This window comes from Tachyglossus aculeatus, chromosome 1 (genome assembly GCF_015852505.1).
Source record: "Tachyglossus aculeatus isolate mTacAcu1 chromosome 1, mTacAcu1.pri, whole genome shotgun sequence".
Taxonomy (NCBI): Eukaryota; Metazoa; Chordata; class Mammalia; order Monotremata; family Tachyglossidae; genus Tachyglossus; species Tachyglossus aculeatus.
Window position 1 is genome coordinate 109,324,717 of NC_052066.1, and position 26,463 is coordinate 109,351,179.

The 26,463-nt window shown below is 42.8% G+C and overlaps 1 protein-coding gene across 1 annotated transcript; it reads right to left on the reverse strand.

Moving 5' to 3' along the window:
* Positions 1 to 821: 821 nt before the first annotated feature.
* On the reverse strand, positions 822 to 21,955 carry LOC119930774. Its single transcript, XM_038749433.1, has 23 exons — positions 21,869 to 21,955; positions 21,718 to 21,788; positions 21,544 to 21,636; positions 19,302 to 19,432; positions 18,910 to 19,056; positions 18,518 to 18,607; positions 17,909 to 18,076; positions 17,730 to 17,826; positions 16,831 to 17,048; positions 13,489 to 13,642; positions 12,017 to 12,225; positions 10,865 to 10,982; positions 9,795 to 10,000; positions 9,250 to 9,367; positions 7,849 to 8,015; positions 7,664 to 7,764; positions 6,603 to 6,733; positions 5,860 to 5,910; positions 5,586 to 5,775; positions 5,385 to 5,508; positions 3,487 to 3,589; positions 2,283 to 2,384; positions 822 to 966 (listed from the first exon to the last, which is right to left on the reverse strand). Exons 1-23 carry the CDS (start codon positions 21,895 to 21,897, stop codon positions 839 to 841), a joined length of 2,946 nt encoding a protein of 981 aa, XP_038605361.1. The 5' UTR covers positions 21,898 to 21,955; the 3' UTR covers positions 822 to 838.
* Positions 21,956 to 26,463: the final 4,508 nt, after the last annotated feature.

The following is a 26,463-nucleotide window of genomic DNA, read 5'->3' on the forward strand; positions in this document are numbered from 1 at the left end:
ACAAGACTGAAGGGGTAGGGGTTGTGGGGGGGGGGAAGAAAGGTATAGAAGAAGAAGTACAACAGAATTCTGAAGAGCTGGACCAAAAATAAGCAGGTGACAGCTGCATTATGGGTAATGAAGGGAAACCACAGTGGAGTTTGGAGCAGTGGAATACAAGAATTGGAGCAGATAAGCAGGAGGGCTGCAGTAAGAATACCAGCACACTGAAATTGAGCTTCCTTATTTCCCCTTTCATCATGCTAAGAGGCTCTAGCAAGCTCCTAACTAAGCATTTTCCTGGGGACACTGTCAGAGTATATGCAGAAAGTTTGAATTGGATTTTGTTATTGGAAGAGAACTGATGGAACTAGTTCCATGGTGGCGAGGGAACTAGCTAGCTCTCTAGCTAGCTAGTGAGGGAGCTAGCTCTCTTCCTCCATTCAAGTCCCTACTGACAGCTCACCTCCTCCAGGAGGCCTTCCCAGACTGAGCCCCCTCCTTCCTCTCCCCCTCCTCCCCCCTCCATCCCTCCCACCTTACCTCCTTCCCTTCCCCACAGCACCTGTATATATGTTTGTATGTATTTATTGCTCTATTTTACTTGTACATATCTATTCTATTTATTTTATTTTGTTATTATATTTTGTTTTGTTCTCTGTCTCTCCCTTCTAGACTATGAGCCCACTGTTGAGTAGGGATTGTCTCCATATGTTGCCAGCTTGTACTTCCCACGCGCTTAGTACAGTGCTCTGCACACAGTAAACGCTCAATAAATACGATTGATTGAGGGAAGTGAGTGGTTGGAATAAAGAGTATAGTACTGAGGGTTCAGTCCAGGCTGGTTCTGAATACATTTTTATTTCTGCAAATTGTTACATTTCTTTAACTGAATGCAGGCCATTTGGTGTAGTATGACAACCGCCACAGTCATGGAGGTGATGATTCCCACTGCAACCCAAAGGCCAGGCATTTGGATGGTATTTTCTGTAAGAGGGAAAGATCTGTTTTAGTGCAAGTACTCGGATAAAATTCAGCCGTTAGTCTTATTTGAGCTTGGTAGAAGTGGAGGCTGCCCTTTCAGCTGTAGAATCTGGGCAGAGAAGCGGCGTGGCCTAATGGAAAGAGCATGGGCCTGGGAATTTAGAGGATCTGGGTTCTATTCCTGGCTTTGCAACTTAGCTGCTGTGTGACCTTGGGCAAGTCATGTCTCTGTTCCTTCATTTGCAAAATGGAGATTTAATACTATTCTCTCCTCTCCTGCTAAGAGCTTATACCAAGAGTACAATCACTCATCCTATCTCTGACTGGATTACTGCATCAGCTTCCTTTCTGACCTCCCAATCTCTTGACTCTCCCCACTCCAGTTCAAACTTCACTCTGTTGCCTGGATTATCTTTCTATAGAAACGTTCTGGGCATGTCACTCCCCTCCTCAAATCTCCAGTGGTTGCCTATCAGCCTCCTTATCAAACAAAAATTCCTAACAATTGGCTTCAAAGGTCTTCACCACCTTGCCCTTTATCTCACTTCCCTTCTCTCCTAAGTCCCAGCCCACACATTCCGCTCCTCTGGTGGTAACCTTCTTACTGTGCCTCAATCTCTCTTGTCTCATCACCAGCCCCTGGCCCATGTCCTCTCTCTGGCCTGAAGCACTTTCCCTCTTCAAATTTGCTATCACTTTTTGCCCCTTCAAAGGCCCATTGAAAGTGCACCTCCTCCAAGTCCCCTTTTCCTCAGCTCCCCCCACTTCCACATCACCTTGACATGCTCCCTTTGCTCCCTCTCCCCTGCCCTACAGCACTTATAATTCTACTTATTTGTACTGATGCCTGTTTACTTGTTCTGATGTCTGTCTCTCCACCTCTAGACTGTGAGTTTGTTGTGGGCAGGGATTGTCTATTGCTGTATTGTACTTTCCAAGAACATAGTACAGTGTTCTGTACACTGTACATATTTCATAGTGCTCAATAAATATGATTGAATGAAAGAATCTACCCCAGTGCCTAGCACATAGTAAGCCCTTAAATGCCATTATTATTATTATTTTATCTGTCCCCAACTCAGCTTTTTAAACCTGCCCTCTGAAGACAATAGGATCACATAGCTAGAATCAAATTCTGAAACATGGACTAAGCCACAGTTACAGGTGCAATTTCCTGGCTATGAAAGTAGATCTTCATGACACCAAGAAAGCATCTTCTAGTTTCAAGAAAATAGCATGCTGGAAGCCCTGCTTCTTACATAAAAGATGACTGTCTGGCTAGTTGGACTATAACTGCAGCATTATATGGTAGAGCTTACCTTGATTAGCATTTACAGTGTCTCTTCCATTACTGCGGGTTAACAAGATGGGTCCTGCTGCTGTATATCCATGAGGCCTGGAGTGCAATTCAGTAAATGTGTCTGAAAGGTTCAAAACAAAAATAGCTTTAGTGACTTCAAAACACATCCAGATAGAGAAAACAAATTTGTCCCACTAAAAGAAACCCCAGCAAGGAAGTCCCTGAAGATCCTTCACTCTCCCCACTTTAGTGAGTTCGACAGGAGCAATCAATCATATTTATTGAGCGCTTACTGTGTACAGAGCACTGTACTAAGCGCTTGGGAAGTACAAGTTGGCAACATATAGAGATGGTCCCTACCCAACAGTGGGCTCACAGTCTAGAAGGGGGAGACAGAGAACAAAACAAAGCATATTAACAAAATAAAATAGGATATGTACAAGTAAAATAGAGTAATACGTACAAACATATATACAGGTGCTGTGGGGAAGGGAAGGAGGTAAGGTGGGGGGGATGGAGGGGGGAGGGAGAGAGGAAGGAGGGGGCTCAGTCTTGGAAGGCCTCCTGGAGGAGGTGAGCTCTCAGTAGGGCCTTGAAGGGAGGAAGAGAGCTAGCTTGGCAGATGTGGGGAGGGAGGGCATTCCAGGCCAGGGGGATGACCTGGGCCAGGGGTCAACGGCAGGACAGGTGAGAACGAGGCATGTTGAGGAGATTAGCAGCAGAGGAGTGGAGGGTGCGGGCTGGAGAAGGAAAGAAGGGAGGTGAGGTGGAGGGGGTGAGGTGATGGAGAGCCTTGAAACCGAGGGTGAGGAGTTTCTGCCTGATGCATAGGTTGACTGGTAGCCACTGGAGGTTTTTGAGGAGTGGGGCCTAGTGGAAGTAGCACAGGCCTGGGATTCAGAGGACCTAGGCTCTAATCTCAACCCCGCCATCTGCCATTTGTGTGACCTTGGGCAAGTCACTTATCTTCCTCAGTTTTCTCATCTGTAATATGGGGATCCAGTGCTTACTCTCCTTCCATCTCACACTGTTAGCCCCTTCTGGGATATGGACTGTATACTAACTGATTAACTTGTATCTTCCCTAGTGCTTAGAACAGTGTTTGACACAGAGTGGGACATCAATAAATCACACTTATTGCATGCAGAACACTGTACTAAACTCTTGGGAGAGTAAACAGGGTTGGTAGACTTGTTCCATCCCAAGCACTGCTCCATACTTACCCAGTGTATCTTCCCCTGCAGAAGGACACTGTCTTCCACAAGAAGCAAGATTGTTGGGTCCAGTGAGAGAGCTGCAAACTTGAGTCAAGCAGTGCAGATACACCTGAGGAGAGAGAGTTTAAGAGGCTCATTGCAGAAAGTTAGCATTTGACAGGGTCTCTTTCCTGTCATAAGGATTCCACTGTGCCAAAAAGGATTGAAACCCTAGGCCAAGATCAGTTTTGTATTGTGGGCCAGTCCTACTCAAACATTTGAGTCTCATAAGATCTCTATTCTTATTGGTCAGAGATTGAGGAAAGTTAGGGGGTTGGGGGCATGGGACAGAGGGGAAGGGTGAGCCATAGGGAATGAGAGGACTTCAAGTTAATTGAGGCAGTTAATTACTTTGGAAGGGGCTGGAGGTATCAACTTCTGTGCTCAAATTTGACAGGAGAGTAGAGATTTCTCTGCCACCCAGAGAGGTGGTAGGTTTGTACCTCAATGTTTTGGTACCAGTACTGGGCCCAAACTGGTGTGCACTTCAGTTCCTAAACCCAGGCCTTGTTTTCCATGGACAGATAAACTTTGCTAATTAACCAAAATATCTTGGGCAGCCAAACTGGTTGTCCTCTCCAAATGCAAGCCAGACCTCTCCAGGTTTAAAGCCCACCTCCTCCAGGAGGCATGATAAGTTTTTTCTCCCTAGGTTGCATCCTATCATCTCAAAACACTTCTGCACTCAAACTCTCACTCAGACTTATGTAATCGAAGTTTATATCTTCAATTTGAACACTTCCTCCTACGTACACATTTTATGTCTGTTAGATTGGGAAACTCCTCGTGGTTTAAGATTGAACCCTCCCAGCACTTAGTTCAGTAGTCTGCCTACAGAAATCACTCAAATACTGATGATTATGGCTATTTTGAATGAGAATGATCAAGGTAATTCAGGGACAAAGCAACATTAGCATGGTGGTGTGGTTTGCTGCTTAATGCCAGAAAGAGGAAAAAAAAAAAAAAAAAAAGAGAGATCATAGTGCTTTGGCATTTGCCGATTTAGGTGATGACTGGTTGTACTCACAGCTAGGGGAGACCTCAGTCCTTAAATATCAGTAATATTACAGACAATAAATGCTTACTAAGTAGGGAGCACTGCATTAAGCACTGGGTTAGATACAAATTAATCAGACTGGACCCAGCACCTGGCCTACAAAGGGCTCACTGTTTAACTAGGACGGAGAAGAGGTATTGAATTACCATTTTACAGAGGAAGAGACTTGACCAACATCACACAGCAGGTAAGTGATAGAACTGAGATGAGGACTCAGACCACCAGGACCATCTTTTCACTTTTCACATTGCTTCTCCATCTTTGGTCACCAGTGGCACCAGGCCTATCTGTTCAGTATTGTCTGCTGGCCATTTTCTTCCCTTCCTCCTCCCCCCATCAAGGCAGGACCGAATCAGACAACCTTTCTGGTGCTTTAAGTGCAGCTGCCCTCAGGAACAGATGCTATTAGAGATTTCATCTTCTTTGTGGGAGCTTCTCTATCCAATTCCCTAGTGGTTTCTGAGGGACTACTGTACTTTGATTTGTGAAGTGATTTGGGCCAAATATCTCTTGCTATGCTGTGAAGTGCCACTAATGGTGATAGCCTTTTAGTAGCCACCTTATTACCTGCCCTATTCAGATCAAGGGAATTCTAATAATTGAGAGCATTGCATTTTTGGGTGGAAGTTACAGGAGTTTTACCCCACTGTGGGAGAACTGAATGATGCAAAATGGGTTTATAGTCAGCCAAGTCTGCAATTTAATATCTTGTCTATTTTTCCGCTGAAGTCTGTCAGAAGTGAACCCCACAAACTCCAAACATTTCTTGTGCTAGTTTTTGTTGCAGCCAAGTGATCACTGGTCTTACCCTTTCAGGGCCAGGCGTCAGTCGCCTCACCATCAGCCTTTTGACAAGAGAAGGATTTTGGACTCTGATGTTCTTGATTACTGGAAATAACTGTGCCAGAGAGCTTTTCGTCTCTCTCTCACAGCTGAAAGACAAACCAACAAAGAAAATTGACCCTCATCACTGGGATTCCATTATTTGTTCCCTAACTTTTATACTTGCCTTCTCTCAACAATGCTCCACTGTGGGTGGCCATCAAATTCTGGAGACTGTGATATCCAACACTTATCTAGGAATAACTCAGCATTGGTATCTTCATAATGCAACAGCTCTATCTCAAAGTACATGGGCTCAAACCATTGTTTCATCACCATCCTATTTCTGTCATTGTAAAATTCAGTGAAAGTATGATCTTCAGAGAAAGAAAGATTCCATAGTTAAAAGATGTGCAAGTGAAATATGTTCCCCACCTAGACCCTTTCAAGAAGGACTTTACCTTTGGATATTCTTGATTTTATCTCCAGTGTTTGTCTAGTTCTTCTTGATCCTAAAGAAAGAAAGGAATCAAGTGAGGGAGATGGAGGTTGATATTTTTGTTTTTTGTTTTTTTTAAGAGGGGATGAGGAGAAAGCAGAGTCAGTAATACTGGAGTGCATAACATCCTACTAAATGCTTCAGCGAATACAAGACTGAAGGACATGGTTCCTGGTCTTATGGAGCTATTTGAGAGAAGCAGGATGGCCTAGTGGAAAGAAAATAGTACTAGGAATCAGAGAACCTGGATTCAGATCCCAACTCTGCCACTTCTTTGCTGTGGGATCTTGGAAGAGTCACAACTTCTGTGCCTCAGTTACCTCATCTGTAAAATATGGATTAGGACTAAACACCAGGTGGGACATGGGTTAAGTGCTTAGTACAGTGCTCTGCACACAGTAAATATGATTGAATGAATAACATGGATTGTGTTCTGCCTGATTATCTTATATCTATCCCAGTGCTTACTGTTGTGCCTGGGACAGGACACAGTAAGTGCTTAAATAAAAAACAAAGGGACTGGCATAGGATTTACAAATAGGTGGAGCCAGAGTAAGAATATATGATGAATATGGAAGAGGAATTAGCCACTGATCTAGCTGAAAAGGGTTAAGATGGGTGTAAAAGCTATCAGTGTGGGATACAAAATAGGGATAAGGTTACTTCTTGCAAAAAATAAAAATAAAAAATAAAAAAGTCACTTACCTCTGAAGGTCGATGGGAGCATTACAGTCCCATCACCATAGGGCAAAGGAGATCTGTTGCGAGATTTGCTTCTAATACTAGCCTTTTTTACCAGCGTCTCTTTGGCTAGATAGTAGCACAGAAGAGTTAATCTGGAACCAAATAAAGGGGTAAGACATCCCAGATTGTTCCCTGTGCCCCAGTCTAATTTGTCTTGCCCCCAACTGCTTTCCTACATCCTCCTCCTAGCCTGAACTCCCTCCCACTCCATGTATTCATTCAGTCATATTTATTGAATGCTTACTGTGTGCAGAGCACTGTACTAGGTGCTTGGAAAGTACAAGTCGGCAACATATAGAGACAGTCCCTACCCAACAACGGGCTCACAGTCTAGAAAGGGGAAACAGACAAAACAAGACATGCAGACGAGTGTCAAAATCATCATATATGCCAGACCACCACCTTCAAAACCTTAAGGTCACTTCAAGAGAACTTCCCCAGGTCAGCTCTCATTTTCCCTGGCTCCCTCTCCCTTCTGGTGTCATCTGTGCACTTAGATCTGTGACATTTGGGCATTTGGTATTCACTCCATTGTATTTATGAATATCTACTATATATTACAAATTTTATATTAATGTCTTACCCCCTCTTTTCCAACAGGTCTGCCAACTATTGAATTGTATTCTCCTGACCCTTAGCTCTGTACATGGTAATTCCTCAATAAATAACACTGATATTCCCCAGAGGGGTAGTTGCCTTAGGACTCACCAGTAACTGTCCAGACACCTTACAATTCAAACACTATAGACATACTTGGCATAAGTTTGCCATACAATCTTCCCCAAATGCAGGGTTTCCCCGCCCGTACACCAGGTCCCAACCTCCCCATTGGTCTCCCTCCCAGCCTTGTATTCCTTTGTTCTTTCCCCATAGGACCTGGATCCTCCTCTTGTCCAGCAAGCTGTCTCTTGAGATATATAAAAAGACAGTGTTAAAAGCCTTTGTGTATTGAAGTAGCCCTTTGCAGTTTGTGGAGGACACTTGAGTAGGATTTGTGCAGGAGAGAGTACAGTCTCTTTTACCTGTAGGCTGGATCCCTTGTAATTGTGGGATGACCTCCAACAGGAAGGGTCTCTTGCTCTAAAGAGATCTCATTTTCATAGATCATATAATCACCTTCAAACTGAAAAAGGCAAGGATTTCATCTCAGGTGGTTTTTTGAAACTTAAAGGAAGGGGGCAAAGGATAACAGAGAAGTATGTTTTACCCTCAGAGAGGTGCCACAGCTGGTCACATGGAAGCGGAAGTAGGCCCGATCCTTGGTGAATTCTCTCGGCTTGCAAGTGCGGTCTTTCAGAGTGGTCTTACCCAAATCGACGGAAGGGTCAGTCAGCATTAGGGCAGAGACTGCTACAGTTCCATTGGGAAAGCACACTAAGAGAGCAAGAAACACAGTTAACTATTACAGTACTTTCCCAGAGATGTCTTCCACCCATATCCAGAGATATTTTGGAGAAGTGCTGGTCTCAGATTTCTCCTCTACTTCAAGAGACCTGACTGAGGTGAGTTTGCACAGGCCAGTCTCTGGCTCAGGCCTAGACAGACACAACAGCAAATCTCTAGACTTATTGTGGGCAGGGAATGTGTATCCACTTTGCTGTATTGTACTCTTCCAATTGCTCAGGACAGTACTTTGCACATATAGTGAGCAATAAGTGCCATTGATTCATCAACTAATTTAAGAGAAAGTGTAGTTCACAACTACTTCAGATCTTATGTGGTCTGGATAAGACACAGGATCAAGATAGAGAAGCAGCATGGTCTAGTAGAAAGGATGAGACATGGGTTCCAGTCCTCATTCTGACAATGGCCTGCTGTGTGAGAGTTGGCAAATCACAAGTTCTGGGCCTGTTTCATTTGTAAAATGGTGCTAAATAGCAGTTATTCCATACAATATGAGCCTCATTTAGAACAGGGGCTATGTCTGATATGATTACCCTGTTTCTACCCCAGTGGTTACCACAATTATTAAAAACAGTAAGAATTCCAGCCTCCATCCCAAGGCTTGTGGAACAATGTTGTATGATTTTATTCCGGCTCCATTAACATTATTACACTCCGCCCTCTGCTGGTTATCTAGTAGAATAGCCCGACTGTTTCCAGTATCAAGGAGGCATGAAGACTATTTGCAAAGACCAGAACACAGTACCATTCTCCTCGACAGGCCAGCAATAATGCAGATAATTCCTTCTGCATCTTAGGTATTTTGATTGGCCTATGCAAAACTGAAGAGAAGTGCCTGGTTGTTATTCAGAGGCGTTTTGAGTTGAAGTTTGGCAATACTGACTTGGAGACATCATCTGTGGATCATGATGGGCAGTTTAGAATAAGATTGAAGAGAAGGGTTCCTGAGGTTTCTACATGCCAATTTGGCTCTTAGAAGTAGGTTAGAAGCTGATGGACTTTGAGCATTTGATATTTGAGTATAGAGCACTGTATTAAGTACTTGGAAGAGTATCAGCACAACGGCACTGGTAGACATGTTCCCTTCCCGCAAAGAGCTTAAAGTCTGGGGGGGGTGGGGGATGGGGGACGAAGAAAGAGGGAGCGGGAGAGGGACATTCTGAATATGTACATTAGTGCTGTGAGAAGAGTCTTGCCTACTTACCAATGAAATCTGATGGGTGGTAATTGCACTGAACAGAGAAGATATTTAAGGTCTCCATTGTGTTTGCTTTCCTTAAAGCAACATCAAGTCTAGCTTGGATTCCCTGGAGGGAAATATCCTGAAAGAGAACCTCCACAGGTTTAGACAGACAAAAGGCAAGTCAAGCCCTGAATTTAAGACTATTCTTTGCCAACTACTGGTAGGCATGCAGCTTGTGGTGGAAGGTGAGAAAGGGTCTCCTGTTGGTGAATGCACCCGCAGTGTTGTGCCATGTGACCTTTCCTTGGCCAATTTTTGATGACTAAGTTAGAATCTGGACTTCCAAATGAGAAGTTTAAGAGCTTAAGGTCAGTGCCAACATCAAGAACACCTACTGTACACAGAACACATGGTCATGTAAGAGGTGGTAAGACTCAGGTTCAGGCCAAGTAGAAAGATGCTTGGAACCTAGGGTCTGCAAGACAGTTTTCTAATGCTTTTGAAAGAGCATGGTCATACTTTAAAGGAATCCCCAAAGCCTCAGGTTAGCTACAAGCTATACGTACCTCATACGTGACACCCTTAGCAAAGAGAGGCACCTTAAGCAATAAGTGAGTGGCATTTTCCATCAAGAAATAGCCATTTGAGAGTCCCGAGCGTAGAATCAAGAGTTTGTTGCCAACGTAGAGATCCCAGTACTGCCGTAGGCCTGCAGTAGGGATGGTCAGGTACATGTTCTCCTTGTCACATGATCCCACTGCTTGGGGAACAACTGCAAAGATAAGTGAGCAGTTGAGGTTTCTTTTTTTTTTTTTAAGTGGTATTTAAGTGTTTACTATGTGTCAGGCACCACAGGTAGCTAATCAGGTTGGACACAGTCCACGTTCCACAGGGAGCTAACAATTCATCCTCATTTCACAGATTAGGTAACAGTCATAGAGAAGTAACTTTCTCAAGGTCACGTAGCAGAGCTGAATTAGAACATGAGTCCTTCTGATTCTCAGGCTTGTGCTGTATCAACTAGGCCATGCTACCTCCTATTCAGCAAATGCCATTGTTAGTACTAAAATTAAAAGGGAATTATTCCTACAGGTTAGAGGTGCATGTTTAATTTTATACAGTATACACAGGTGAGTTAATATTGAAGACCATTCTAGCCACTGATCCCCAGATAGACTCAAAGTCAACTTGGACTGGGAGCCCCAGGTGAGGCAGGGATTGTGTCCAACATCATTGTTTTGTATCTATCCTGGTGCTTGGTATAGTGCTTAGCATGTACTAAGCATCACTGTAGATGCTTGCACAATTGTGTGAATTCTGACTAGTTTTAAGAACCCAACTCTATTCCCAGTGGGATGGTAGCCTTCTCATTGGAGCCTCCAACTGTGTATTCTCTCCTAGTGCTTACTATAGTGCTCTGCACCCAGTAAGCACACACTACTACTATTATCTGGTTATCCTGACAGTGTGTGGATGAGCTTTTTGTTGAAGTTGCACCAGACTTACCCTTGTTTAATTCTAGCCTTTTTCAGCCAGTCACTCTCTTAAAAACCCTTACCAGAATCTCAAGAGGGTAGTTTAGGCTTTTCCTGTAGTCTACATTCAGGGAAAGAGGAAGATGTAGCTGTGCACTTACTAATATCTTCTAGGGTACACTCTATTTCAGCAGGCTGAGAAAATGGCTTCCTTTCTGGACCCACTTTCAGTATATAGTTTACAAGAAGGGTATATTTGGTTTCGTTTCTGTTTACATACTGAAAAACAAAAAGAAGTTTGAGTCAATATTGCTCAACTTGCATGTTAAGATGTACCCAGATAGACATTATACAATCAATACATAAATTCTCAGCAGACAATTTATACTTAGGTGTTTTCAATTTAAGAATAAATCAGCTACCATTTTCTTCTTTCAATCTCAAGTCAACAGCTGACTAAGAGCTGCTGGAATTTGTAAAATGTTTTTTCTAGAGTGTTTGATTATTTCATTTTAACCTCATGTGATGCCCATGACAGGGGCAAATATCCCCATTTTAGAGATCAGAGCAAAGCGGAGAGATTAAGTGATTGAAATGGAGAGTAGATTAATGGATCAAGAGGAAGAATAGGTTAATGGCAAAGCTGGACTAAAAACCCAGGTATTCTGGCTCCCTGCTATCATTTGCCTCCCCAGCATAACAAGTTTCATTTGTTCCAGGCTCTCTTACTTCCCTGAAGTAGCCTTTAGAGTATTGGAAAGTATCTGGGTTAAAAAAAAAAAAAAAAAGAGTCACCATCTCAGAGGACAGTTTCTTTTGTGACAGGGATCGTGCCTGAATTTATCCCAGCCCTTAGAATGTAATAGGTATTTAATGTATAGCTTAACAGACCCGGATGATCATATTTATTGAGCACTTGCTGTATGCAGAGCACTGTACTAAGCAGTTGGGAGAGTACAATGTAACAGATGGTAGATGCATTCCCTGTCCACAGTCTAGAGGGGGAGACAATATAAATAAGTTACAGATATGAACATAAGTTCTGTGGGGATGAGAGGTGAACAAAGGGAGCAAATCAGGGCAACACAGAAGGGAGTGGGAAGAGAGAAAAATGAGTGCTTAGTCAGGGAAGGCCTTTTGGAGTCGTGCCTTCAATCTCCTACACTGCAAGATCTCTCTCTATGTGCTAGTTAATAGTTCTCTTTACCACTGTGCAGGCTTACTCACCATACCATTCTTAGAGGTGTGGAAGTGGTGTTGGGAGGACTTTCTAGTTAAAGGGGCATCACCAGAAAGTTACAAAAGTGGCTTACCTCCTTTATCACATTGGAATCATCAAAAGGAACTTCTAGGACAAATCCTTTGGTCCCATTGGGGAAGAGGGTTTCTGAGATCTTGTATCCATGGCTCTTTGCTTCTTGGATGGTAAAGGGCACGTTACCAATTTCCACTTTCACCAGTTGATCATCCGGAAGAAAAGTGCCAATCACAATATTGAACAGTCTCGTGTCTGGAACGGTATCTGTTGGGAAGTGTCCAAGTGTAAGTTGTCATTCTTATGTTTGAGAAAGCCCTTTCATACCTTAAGTTTGCCCAGGGACCACTAAATTTATGTTACTCACTTATTTTCATTACAGTGGGGTTACTTAGAATGCTTAATTGAACAAAATAGGGCCTATAGGATTCCAGTCACTTAAGCACGTGGAGAATAGCAGAGGAAAAGATGTTTTATATGACATTAGAAAGAGGTATTAGAAGAGCTCCTGGAAGCAGAAATAGAACGAATGCCTTAAGCAAGTTTTAGGAATTGGTATTGTGATGGTCAGTTTTAAGGCTCTCAAATCAAGAAGTCAGTCCTGAAGTGTTAATCTGAACTGGGCAGTCCCAAGTTAAGGAGGCTATGAAGGGACTTAAGAAGCTATCTGTAGTGGCACTCCTCCTGAGACCAGTTGGAAGTACAGTTAGTTCAAGGGAAAAGCCTAAGAATATGGCCCATGCTGTCCATTGCTATTCAGCCACGGGATGGGGAAGATGATGGTTTGTGGCAATCCAGCTTTCCCTCCAGCCAAGTCCTGGTAAGGTGGGGGACCCTGATCTGCTATTCAGGGATGAAGGGTACAGAGCCATTTCAGTCCCAGCAGTTTGAGCTATTTGACAAAGCACAATGCCAGATTAGAGTCCTTGAGGCTTGCAGTCAAAGTTGACCTAATATAAAAATCAAGATCTGTCTAGCTCATAATAATAAACAATGGTTTTCTAAGTGCTTATTGGATACCAGGCACTGTAATAAGCAAGTCAGGTTGGACACAGTCCCTGTCCCACATGGGCTCCCAGTCTCAATCCCCATTTTACAGAGAGGGAACAGGCACAGAGAAGTGAAATGACTTGCCCAAGCTTACAAAGCAGACAAGTGGCAGAGCTGGGTTTAGAACCCAAGATCCTCTGACTCCCAAATCTCTGCTCTATCCACTATGCCCGCTGCTTTTCTAGCTAGACTGCAGATAGGAGTAGCAAGATCAGCCCTGTTGTTAGGGGAGCCTCAACAGCTGAGCCAGCTTTAAGAACGCGGATCTAAAGGAACTCTTCTGGCCTAAGTGACTCAGGATTCAGGAGCAAGCTGCCCCAAGACAGAAGCACCTGACAATCTCAACCCAGCAAATGACTTGTCAACACACTAGTTTATTGCTCTGCTTGATGCTGGACTGCTAGTCCTTAAGGCAAAAAGATCTTAATGATCAATAAATTAGCCAGCACTATACAGCAGAAGCACTTAAAAGGAACTTACTATTGTTGACTGTGGGCATTCGAGCCATAAACGGAGTAGTGATGGGCTTGATCACGATGTACTTTGTCAGATGCCAGTCAGTGTCTGTCCACACATGTTCCAGGAACAAGTTGATACTATAGGTGGTTCCATAAGCACCATTAACAACATCACTCTGAAGTTGGGGTGGGAGAGAAGGGAAGAGGAAAAATACAAAAAAAAAAAAGTGTAGGAGGACAGTAAATCAGAGGTAGCTCATGCTCCTTTATTTGGAGTTGAGCATGGAGATGATCATTAGGCCTTGAGCACTGTATTAAGCCTTATTTTTAAGAGATCATAATTGGAACATAATAATAATAATAATAATGGTATTTGTTAAGCACTTACTATGGGCAAAGCACTGTTCTAAGCACTGGGGGGGATAAAAGGTGATCAGATTGCCTCATGTGGGGCTCAGTCTTAATCCCCATTTTACAGATGGGGTAACAGGCATAGAGAAGTTAAGTGGCTTGCCCAAGGTCACACAGCTAACAAGTGATGGAGTTTGGATTCAAACCCATGACCTCTGACTCCCAAGCCTGTGCTCTTTCCACTGAGCCATTCTGCTTGCTTAGGTCACTGGACACTTTAGAAATAGAATAGGGTAAGCTGAAAAAGGGATGTGATGCATAGAAGGAAAGGCAAGCTGCTCTTTGGTTTGATGTATTCAATAGGTTTTCTGGTAACAATACTAGGGGGAGCATGGCCTATTGAAAAGAACACAAGGCTGGGAATCAGAGGACCTGTATTTTACTCCCAACTCCACCATTTCTTTACTGTGTGACCTTGGGTAAGTCACTTTACTGCTCTGTGCCTCAGTTTCCTCATCTGTAAAATATAATTACTGTTCTCCCTCAGTCTAAAAACCCCATACTGTACAATCTGATTATCATCTAGTACAGTGCCTCGCACACAGTGAGCAGTTAAATACCTCAGTCATTAGTGTAGAGTTTAAGGCACTAGTAATAATTGTGATATTTCTTAAGCACTTTATTAAGTCAAAACTGCTTCACATATTGAGCACAGGCTTAGGACTCAGAAGAACCTAAATTCTAATCCCTTCTCTACCATGTGTCTGCTGGGTGACCTTGGGCAAATCACAACTTCTCTGGGCCTCAGTTCCCTCATCTGTCAAATGGAAGTTAAGACTGAGTCCATATGGGACAAGGACTGTTTCCAACCAGATTAGCTTATATCTACCCCAGTGTTTAGAACAGTACTTGGCACATGGCACTTGCTTATTACTAACCATAATTATTATTACACAAGTCAGATAGGCCACAGTCCCTGTCTCACATGGGGTTTACAATCCTAAATCCGATTTTACAGATGAGGCAACAGCGAAGTGACCTGTCCAAGGTCACACAGCAAGCAGCTGGCAGAAGAGGGATTAGAACCCAGGCCCTCTGACTCCCAAGCCAAGGCTCTTTACACTTGGCCATGCTACTACTTAGACTAGCCCTGAATGCCAGTTTTCGTACAACATTCTCTGAAGGGGTGCCAGTTAGAGTTCATGAAGTCACTTATATTAGTTCTCAGTGAGTAAGCAGAATTTACAATTTTAAGAACACTTAAAAAAAGTCAAAGGGAGGAGCACTAAACAGTAGGTACCTTCTTTAGGGATGAGTGGGGGGAAAAAATAGTCAAAGCTTGATTAGTTTGATGCCTGAAGTTTAAACTCAAGTTTGCCTTCCCCCTCTGCCCAAGCAAGTGCTACTAGCTCTGGTCATATTGTGACTAGGCTATGGCATCAGCCTCTTCACTGGTTTCCCTATCTCCTCCGTAGCATGGGTCACTCTACACTTAACATAAAGGCTCCTTATTGGAGTTTTGAGGCTCCCTACAAAAAAAAACAAAAAAAAAACCCAAACAAAAAACCTTCACCCCACCTTCTAGCTGCTCTTCACCTGCGATTTCCCCAGACAGCTCCCTTCACACCAAACTTCAAGAGCGAAAGATAGAAAAAGATTCCCTTTCTCTTCATTTCCTAGTCCTACGAAAAGTTACCTTAAAGGGGGAATATTAATTGGTAAGCTCCTATGGACAGAGAATGTGTCCATTCTAACACTCCGAAGTGTCTGTTACAGTGTACTAACCCAAGTGGATGTTCAAATAATGCTACTGTTACTATTTTGACAGCCTAGTCTCCATGGTACATGTTTAGCATCAGCTAAAGTTTAACCTGGTTATCATATGATTCTAGAGTTACCTAATCAGAGCAGCAAGCATCCCTGTTCTGTGAACTTTAGGATTTAGTGTTCTGATGAGTAAAGTTGTTTACCTAGGATTGATTAAACAAAAACAAACAAAAAACCCACTCTATTCGAAGGTGATTACCTCAAAAACAGGCCTCACAATTGCAGAACCATAATTTTTCCTTAGCAAGGAAGAGTTAGGGGCAGAGGGATAATTCCAGGCCTTCCAGGATGATTTTGTCTGAATAACCAAAACTAATTAATCCAAATTAATCTCCCAGATGAAGACAGCAAAGAAATTTCAATCACAACAAAGGAGGACATGAAACAACAGGTCCTAATTTGAACTACTGAAAATACTAGGGCAGAGATCCTTTGGGGGGGGTAAATCACTGGTTTTAGTGGAGGTGCTGTACCCTTTAAGGACTTGATATTCACCCCACCCTCAGCCCCACAGCACTTATGTACATATCTGATTTTAATTAATGTTTCCTCTAGACTAAGCTCTTTGTGGGTAGGGAAAGTGTATCTACCAACTCTATTACTCTCCCTAGTGTTTAGTTCAGTGCCTGCCAGATAGCAAGCACTCAAGACTTAAAACCATTTTTTTTCCTCCATACATCAAGAGCACCATCATAACTTATTTGTTAAGCAATTACTACATGGCAGGTAGTGTACTAAGTGCTAGAGTAGATAGTGTGGGCTTGTGAATCACAGGACATGGGTTCTAATCCCAGCTCTGCCAAATGTCTTTGACTTTGGACTAGTCACTTCTCTTTGTTATCCCTTAATTACCTCATTTGTAAAATGGGGATTAAGACTGAGCCCCATGTGGGACAGGGACTGTGTCCAACCTGATTACCTTGGATCTACCCAAGTGCTTAGAACAGTGCTTGACACTTTAGTAAGAGCTAAGCAAATATCACAATTATTACTGTTACAAAATAATCAGGTTGTATACAGTCCCTGTACCTCATGGGGCTCAGTCTTAATCCCCCTTTTACAGGTAAATTAATTAAGGGATAACAGTTAAGTGACTTGCTCATGGCACCAGCCCATATCTCCCTGTCAGCTCTAATGTGTCAGTCCAATCTCATGGGCTATTATCCATAGAGCTATGGAAACCAACCTTGATCCGGCCCCCCTCAGCACCAATGGGGACAGTCACTTCAATGTGAGTTGTATTCATCTGGAGCAAGTAGCGCAAGGCTTCAGGGTCTGCTACTCTTCTGCCACCAACACCCATGGATACATTTTCTGACCGGAATGTGCCCAGCTGAAGGATCAGAGAAGGGAGAATGCTCGGCACAGACCAGGTTATGGTTGTGTTAGAGAACAGGACACCATCTGTTGACCAAGAAGAGTTTGAATACGGTGGTTACTGGAATGCTTAGAGCCACTAAGAATTCTTGAGAGCAGGGATTGAGTCTACCAGACATTGAATTGCACTTTCCCCAAACACTTAACACAGGGGAGATTCTCAGGAAAAAAAAAAAAAGAAAAAAGTTGATAAAGAAATCTTCAAATTGAAGACAGCCTTATGATTAGTCCAACTTGCTAACCAGAAAAGTTTTTTTTTTTTTTTTTTTACAGAGTTAAAGTGTAAGGGAGTGCTGTAGAAGTTCACCGGTTCCAGGTTAGAACCGAGAAACTCAACACTGCTACATTCCTGGAGCCTCACTGTTGTCAAGACTGAAGCCTTCACTGTGGACCCTACTCTATCTTGCCAAGTTACTCACCTGTATCCTGACCTTCAAAGCAAGCCTGCTAGCCATCAGTAAGGTTAAGTTTGTCTCGATGGATATTCTAGTGGAGGGACTGATGACAGTATGGAGGGGTTATTTTATTTTCATGCTATGAAAAGTGTTCTCCAACCGACAGTACTGAGCCATAGATGTGTTGTTGTAAGGTTGGGAGGATCAGAGGAGAAGGCTTCCCTTCCTTCTAGGAGTATGAGGTTGTGTTGCAAGGTCTGAAACCCAGGCTTAAGTTTCCAAATAGGATAAACATAATCAATGAGATTCTTACCAACAGGACAGGACACAGTCGTGTCGATTAGGAGCAGCAGCCATCTCTGTTTGTACACAGCAGTGGAACTCACTGTAGCAACAGGTAGATTCTCAACCTAAAGAATGAAAGAGGAAGACTGTGGAAAGGAAACCAAGTGGGACCAAGAAAGTCTCATTGGACAGGATACTGTTTCTTACCATGGTGATTTCTGACTCATTGCTGGAATAAGGAGAGCGAAGAAACACTCGAGTGCCTGTATTGTTGAAACCATAGCCCAGTTTTGCAGCATTGCTTACCAAGATTATATTTCTTCCCGATGGGGAATGAAAAACCATTTGCCATAATTTATAGGCAGCTTCTTGAGCCTAGAATAGGAAAAGAGTTGCTTTTTCACTTCACCAATGGTATTTGAACACTTACATTAAGACCACTCTACTGAGTGTTTAGGAGAGTACACAAACATGATCCCTACCCTCCAAAAGTTAACATTGTAGTTGGCTGAATTAGAATGGCTCATTAAGAATAGAAACTTTTAGAGGAAGTGATAATGGGATAAGAAACCCCAACCTAGCCAAGCCAAGTCAGTCATTTATCGAGCACTTACTGTGTGCAAGGCACTTTAAGCTCTTGGAAGAGTACAGCATAACAAGATACATTCCCTGGGTGAGTTCTATAGCACAAGTTGTATAATGCTCTCCATGCAATAGTTTCCTCTTTCCTCAGTGTGACTCATTTGTTAGGTGTGTGCAGAAGTGAGATGGAAAGAAACATAAGGTTGCAATAGGCAGGCCAGGCAGCTAGCCTACCCCAGGTAGAGCAGACATCCAGTGGGCTGACATCCATTGCTCAGGGTCCTTGCCTTCAGAGATTGTTGGCACATCACTCTTCACAGAGACCTGTTCGTCAGACATTTGGATGGAGAGGTTTTTGTTACTGATGGGAGATTAAGTCTTAAGGTTCACAGACAAGGGATCAAGTAGACAGATTTCGGTCCCTAGTGATTCATATGTCTAGAATTTATTCCTGAGATTCTAGATTTTGCAAAGAAGAGAATCACATCTTTTTGGTGCTGTCAGTCTGTCACTGAAGCATCAAGCTATTATGCTACTGCTTTGTATTTCTAGAGATTTAGTGGTGACAAGTCCCTGGGCCTCACTTCCTAAGAGATTTCCCCTCCAAACTGGGAGAGGGGAATTACCTCCATGTAGTTCTCTTCACAGAGGATTTCTCTTGGGGCCCACGAAGCATAAGTACAGTACATCATATGGGAGTAGGTGGTCATTCTTCTCTCATCCACAGCTGAGGAAACCTTTACATTTACACCAAGGGAGAACCATGTGTCTCCCTGGGAAGGAGAGAGAAAGAAAGGTGGAAGGAAAGAGAAAGTGTTCAGTGGTGGAAAATTGAGTTCAGCAAGTTAAAGACAGCTACCAGAGTGGACAGGAGAAGTGCAGCATTATACAGTCCCTTGGGGGGGCGGGGGAAAAGAGCACAACCGGTAGCAAGCCTAATATTGGGCTGCTGACTCAAGCGTCTCATTTCTTATTTGAGCTGATAACAGAGAATGCATTATCTGTATTCGGCCCTCACCTGATTAGTCACATGACATCCCAACACAGAGGCCCGGAAAACAGGATTACCCCAGACATCTTCAGACAGGATATAGCCACAACGGGAAGCAAGCTTTGCATCTAGTGGGACTGGAACACCACCATGTGGTTCTAGGGATGGGAAAACCAGGTAAATTGGGGTTTTAACAGACACCAGGTTTGGGGACAAAGGCTAAAATGTAGCAGATTCTAGGGTAGATAATTGCATGGAATTTGATGTAACTTTTGAAAGCAGTTTGACTGCTCTGCACAACCTCCAAAGATCAACTAACTGGGTAGTTATTTTCAGGGCATGCCATTAATACTGTACAAGAGCTCAGATGAGTGTGGTCTAGCTGATCAGCAGCAACATTGCCAAGTGGATAGAGCACAGGCCTGAGAGGCAGAAGGACCTGGGTTCTAATCCCAGCTCCACCACTTGTCTGCTGTATGACCTAGGGCAAGTCACAACATCTCTGTGCCTCAGTTTCCTCATCTGTAAAATGGGGATTAAGACTGAGTTCCTTGTGGGACAAGTACTGTGTCCAGCCTGATAAGCTTGTATCTACCCCAGTGCTTAGAACAGTGCCTAGCATATAGTAAGTGCTTAACAAGTAGTAGTAGTAGTAGTAGTAGTAGTAGTAGTAGTAGTAGGATAATGGATGAGAGAGAGCTGGGATTCTAGTCTAAAGTGTCCTGGAGTAGAGAGGTGTGTGTGTTTAGGGGGAAAAAGGGTGGGGAAGGAAAAGTGAGAAGAGAAATGCAAGATTCAGAGCCCTATCATTTTTTTGGTAGACTAAGCAGCTAGTGGTCACAAGCCTTTTTGTTTGAGGTGCAAAAGCATCACTGCACCACTAAAACCAATAATAATAATAATAATAATAATGGCATTAAGCACTTACTATGTGCAAAGCACTGTTCTAAGCGCTGGGGAGGTTACAAGGTGATCAGGTTGTCCCGCATGGGGATCAGACAATCCCCATTTTACAGATGAAGTAACTGAGGCACAGAGAAGTGACGTGACCAAAAATCACACAGCTGACAAGTGGCAGAGCCATGATTTGAACCCAGGTCCTTCTGGCTCCCAGGCAGGCCCATCCTCTATGCCCTACACCATGCTGCTTCTGCTTGCACAAAAAGTGTTATATGGAAACCCTCTTACATTCCCTATCCTGGAGCATTACTTCACATTGATTCCTGAATCTGCCCCCAACCCCAAGTTCTAGCAGCATTTAAACTTCCCTGTCCCAGATACCTAGTTGCACAGAGACCACTTTCAGCTTGGGCTTTTGAAGTCTTCACTACTGTTACCCCCGCTGATGCTGTGCCCTGAGACAATTGCCTTCACCATTCACAATCTGAAGTTGGAGCCATTCAACCATTAGCCTACCAGGGTAGGTCAAAAGGAAGCTTTTTATTCATCAGTGCTATTTATTGGGCCTTTACTGTGTACTAAACACCATACTAAGCATTTAGGCAAGTACAACAGAATTGGCAGGTACATTCTTAAAAGCAACATGGCGTAGTGGTAGAGCACAGTCCTGCATTCTAATCCCAGCTCCACCACTTGTCTCCTGTGTGACCTTGGGTAAGTCACTTCACTATGCCTCAGTTACCTCAATTGTGTGGGAAAGGGACTTCATCCAATCTAATTAACATGAATCTATTCTGGAATTTATTACAGTACCTGGCACATAGTAAGTGCTTAACAAATACCTCCACCAAAAACATAAATTAAAAAAAAAAGATATATTATATATATATATATAGTGTCCTTATCCACAGGGAGCATACAGTTTAAAGGGGGAGATAATGGCATGACATAGTGGATAGAACTCAGGACTGGGAGTCAGAAGGTCATGGGTTCTAATTCCACCTCTGCTGTGTAGCCTTGGACAAGTCACTTAACTTCTCTGGGCCACAGTTACTTCATCTGCAAAAGAGGGATTGAGATTGAGTCAAGCAAAACAGGGACTGCATCCCACTTGATATGCTTGTATCAACCACAGCACTTCAGACAGTGTCTGGAACATAAGTGCTTAAATACCACAATAGTGATTAATTATTATTGTTAAAGGCTACACTCAGTGTATGTATTTTATGTTCTACTCCATTCTACTTTCAGTTATAATTTAACCCCTGGTAGCACAGCAACTTTAAGAAAAGCTAATTTGAGTGGGTTGTCTTGTGTAAGAGGCAGGTTACCTAGTGAGAGATTTGCCCAGATACATTGTACTACTCACCAACAAGCTCCAGGGTGAACACTTTCCCCTTAAGAAAACGTTGGTCTAACTTCATCCAGAATATCCTAGACAGACAATGGCTTGTAACAATTCCTGTAGGATAGAAAAACCAGACATGAGATTACTCAGTGGAATCCAACTCTAAATATAATCTTAAACACCTCTTTCACCAACCTGGAGGAAAGACATGAGTTGCTGGGGTCTTTCCTAAGCCAAACCAGGGGAGAAGTAGGAAAAGTAAGAGTCTGCAACAGAGAAGCAAATGGATACTTGTCAAGTGAAAACACACAAGAATCACACATACTAATGTAAAAGCCTCCCTTACCCGCAACTCATATTTCTCAGATGCACCATGTTTTATGGGGGGCAAACCCCTCTGGGGTATGTTAGAACTTAAATACAGAAACCTCCTCTCAGCTCACTCCCAATTGAAAAGAAATGACCTTAGTAGGAAGAAGAATTCACTAACCGGAATTGTGCTTTTAAAGGGACTAATTGAGGAAGTGGGCACATGTGGAACCACAATCAGCTGACTGTATTATCAATCAATTGTATTTGTTAACTGCTTACTGTGTGCATATCACTGTACTAAGCACTTGAGAGAGTGCACTACAACACAGTTGGTAGACATATTCCCTGCCCACAATGAGGTATCCTAATATGTCTTAAAGAACAAAAATATTCTTAACCTCTTATATTCACAGGCAAAGGGTTGTACTTTGTTATTGACCGTTTGTTTCAATGATCATAGCAATAATTGCATTCAATTAATTTTCCTTGTAAGGTAAACTATAGGGTTGTTTTTCAGAGATGGAAAGCTTTTGATAAACACTTAGAATTGTAGAGCTCTGAAGATAAGGGATAAGCAGGCAATTCATGGAATACACACTGCTAGATGAAACTCACTCAGAATCATTCAGGTAGATGCTTGGAGGATTTTTTATGGCAGTAGTCACCATGGAGAGATGACTGTGGTGGGCTTTTAGCCCCACCCAATATTCTCAGACAGGTGGTCCTGCTGATTCCACTTTTCTGAGAAGGGTATTCTCAAGTAAATGTATTCTCCTTATGGAAAGATTTCTTGGTTGGTAGTGGAGACTATTTTGGCAGGAGAGGGAGAGAATGGGGACAGGGAAAAAAAATTCCATGTGAGGGATGAGCAATTGCTAATGGTTTCTATTTCAGAGATTATTGCTTGATCCACTGAAGCAACTACTGGCTTAGTGAACTATTCCAACATTGGCACATTTACCATCTGATGCCGCATTTGTTCATCAAGTGACACTAACTGACATTGAACATCTGATTACTGCAGTAATTTGGTTCTGCTCATCATCTCTGTTGAACTCTATTTCATTTTAAGTGTTTAAATGGATCCATTGTCTGGTCTGGAGTGTCACTGTGCTGGTTGGTACATGACCCCTATTTGGCTTGAGGTATTTGGGAGAATGATTTACCCAGAGGAACTTAATTTGTTCCTGAAGATACCCACAGTAACTGCAGAGCCAGTAGGCCTCAAGAAGCAATGGCCTAGTGGTTAGAGAATAGGCCTGGGAGCCAGAAGGACCTGGCTTCTAAGATGGGCTCTGCCACTTGTCTGCTGTGTGAGCCCTGGGCAAATCAATTTATTCTCTGAGCCTCAGTTACGTCATTTGTGAAATGGGATGAAGATTGTGAGTCCCATGTGGACATGGACTATGTTCAACCTGACTAGTTTAGATAATGACAGTGCTTAGTACAGTAACTGGCACATAGTAAGTGCTTAATAAATACCATGAAAAAGAACACTTACCATTGGAAAAAAAAGGGCAACTGTGAATTTTGGGCACACTGCTCTGGTGTGTCCATGGAAGCAATTCTAATCTTAAATAGGCAGTAGAGAGCAATTTATCTAGAAATTGAGCTTTTCTTTCCAATTTCCCTTGTTTCCCAGCAGCCCACGAACAAAGAACCATGCTCATGTGGTTCATCCTCTCCATTAGAATCCCACAAGTGCTTCCGATAGGAATTATTTTTAAAAATCAGTTTTAAGAGCAGGAATACTTTTAGTAAAACATTTAGGAACTTTAATAACAAGGGAGTAAGGCCCAGATTGAAGTTTTTTGGGGCCTGGGACCAAGAAAAATTCAGGTCTCTGTGGGGAAAAATATATAAAAGCAATTTAAAATTTTTGTGTTCTGCCAATGCATAATACATGACTGGTAATCTATAAAAGCACTGTGTTTTTTTTCAAAGAAAGCTTTCAAAATGAACAGTTCTAAAAGTGTAGATGAGAAAATATTAAATTTAATGTGAAAAATTATAAAATGAGAAACACAAATTGTTGGCCCGTGCAAAGAAAGCAGTAAGTCCTGGATGCCCAAGAATAGGAGAAGAGACTGCCCTAGAAGCAGGAAATTTATTTTTGTCATACTTGCTGCCTTAGGACTACATTTCCCAGGATCCTCTGGGAATGAGAGGCTACCAGCAGGCCAGGCCAAACCTGTAAATTCAGGATAGGGGAGGCACAGCTGTTTCTTGCTTTCTCCCTGTTAGCACACTCTCTATGCTTCCTGAATGTCCTCATCTGTGTGTTGCTTGTGAGTACACCCATCCAGAATTCTGCCTGAGTATGTATAATAGTTTGTGTGTAAATCAAAGCCTCTGTATTTAAAACTGTGTAAGTGTTTAGATCCAGTTTCACCTCTCCTTCTTCCTGTGCCTTAAGATGAACACCTGTGACTTGGTATTGAGGGTGTGAGGTAGTTGTGGAGGTGTCTGGACTTGTGTCAGGTTCCTGCCCACACACTTTGGTGACCAGATCTCACTGCTGACCACACAGATAGCAACTATTTTCCTGGCACTTGGAATCATGATCAGAGGCATCTTAGGAGGTTGGGATTCCTTCATATTGGGGATTCCTGGGTGGGCTTCTGGGAGATGACAATTCCTTGAATTTATGCAACACTTTTATTTTCCCTTTAATATCATTCAATCAATTGTGTTTATTGAATGTTTACTATGTACAGAGCACTGTCATAAGCCCTTGGGAGAGAATTGGTAGATATGTTCCCTACCTACAATGAGGTTACAATCTAGAGGGGGAGACAGATATCAGTATAAATCAATGAATTACCAATATGTATGTAATTGCTATGGGGCTGAGGCATGAATAAAAGGTGAAAATCCAGAAGGAAAAGAGAAAATGGGAAATGAGGGCCTAGTCACTGAAGACCTCTTGAAGGAGATGTGCCTTCAATAATGCTTTGAAGATGAGGAGAGTGACAGTCTGTCCAATATGAAGAGGTAGGGCATTCCAGACCAGAGACAGGATGAAGGGAGAGGTCTCATTTTATCCTCACAACAGTCAGGTGAGGTAAGGAAAGGCAGGTGATATTATCTTCATTTTTACAGATCAAGCAACTGAGACACTCAGAGCTTAAGTGGTTTGGTCAAGATCAGTGGCAGAACCAAAACTACTGCCCAAGTCTCATTATTCCCTGAGTTGTGATCTTTTGTAATTTTCAGCCTTAGAAAAGTGGTGCTAAGAACATGTTTGCTGCTTTCCTTCAGTCCATTAACCTAATTATAATGACAACTATAATGGTGGTACTTGCTAATCAATTCTTATGTGTCAAACACTGTATTATGCTCTGGTATAGATACAAGATCATCAGGTCCCAAATGGGGCTCTCTAAGTAGGAAGGAAAACAGGCATTGAATTACCATTTTGCAGATGAGGGAACTGAGGCAAAGAGAAATTAAGTGACTTGCCCAAGGTCATGCAGCAGACAAGTAGCAGAGCTGGGATTAAAACCCAGGTGCTCTGACTCCCAGATCTATGCTTTTCTACTACACTGCACTTCTCAGTAGAAACTAGAACATTGTCAGGTTATTAGCCTTGGAATCTGCCCAATTGCCAACTCATTGGAAGTGCAGCCACACTTGTTATTCCCAGGAAGCCCAGTTTGGGCTGAGCTGGGCTGTCTGCTTGGGCTACCTGTACTCTTTGGGGAATGTTGCTTGAAGAAGGTTTTTTTATTGGAGGATTTTGAAGTTGGAGAAGTATGTGATTTGGTGAATTTGAGCAGGGAAGTAATTCTAGGCAGTCGGGCAGGTATCCACAATGTGTAAGAGATGGGAAAGTTGAGAGTGAGGCATGGTTCTGGGAGAAGAGAAGAGTATGAGGTGGGATGTAGTAGGAGAAGGGAGTGGATAACTGGTTAGAAAAAGGTATAGCGACTTGAATCAGTTGGTCAAGAGTTTCTGTTTGATGTGGAAAGAAATGAACAGCTGTTGGAGGTGTCTGACATGTCGAGGGAGGATTTCTCATCACTCTAGGTAGATATTTAGGCCTTCCCTGACTAGGCCACCATTTTCTCTTCTCCCACTCCCTTCTTTGTTGCCCTTGCATTTGGATTTGCACCCTTTATACCCACAGCCCAACAGCTCTTATGAACATATCCGTATTTAATTGATTTATATTAATCTCTCCTCCCTCTCTAGACTGTAAACTCATTGTGGGCAGGAATGTGTCCATCAACTCTGTTTTATTCTACTCTCCCAAGACCTTAGTAAAGTGCTCTGTGCATAGTAAGTGCTCGAGACTCTGCGAAGCAGCACAGCCTAGTGGATAGAGCACAGACCTGGGAGTCAGGAGGATCTGGGTTCTAATTTCGGCCCCCTACATATCTGCTGTGTAACTTTGGGCAAGTTACTTCACTTCTCTGTGTCTCAGTTACCTGATCTGTAAAATGGGGATGAAGATTGTTAGCCCCATGTGGAACAGAGACTGTGTCCAACCTGATTATCATGTATATACCCCAGTGCTGAACACAATGCCTGACACATAGTAAGAGTTTAGCAAATACCACAATTATCATTATTGCTACTTAATTAAAATGATTGATTGATTGCTATCTGGTTCAACATATGTAAGAG

Excerpts from the sequence above, each read along its gene's own strand:
- LOC119930774 (XM_038749433.1), bottom strand. The coding sequence starts at position 21,897 with ATGGTGCATCTGAGAAATATGAGTTGCGG. Across the intron at positions 8,016-9,249 it reads CCACCCATCAGATTTCATTG|TGTGCTTTCCCAATGGAACT; the intron begins GTAAGTAGGCAA and ends TTGCTCTCTTAG. Across the intron at positions 5,911-6,602 it reads GCTCCCATCGACCTTCAGAG|GATCAAGAAGAACTAGACAA; the intron begins GTAAGTGACTTT and ends TTCTTTCTTTAG.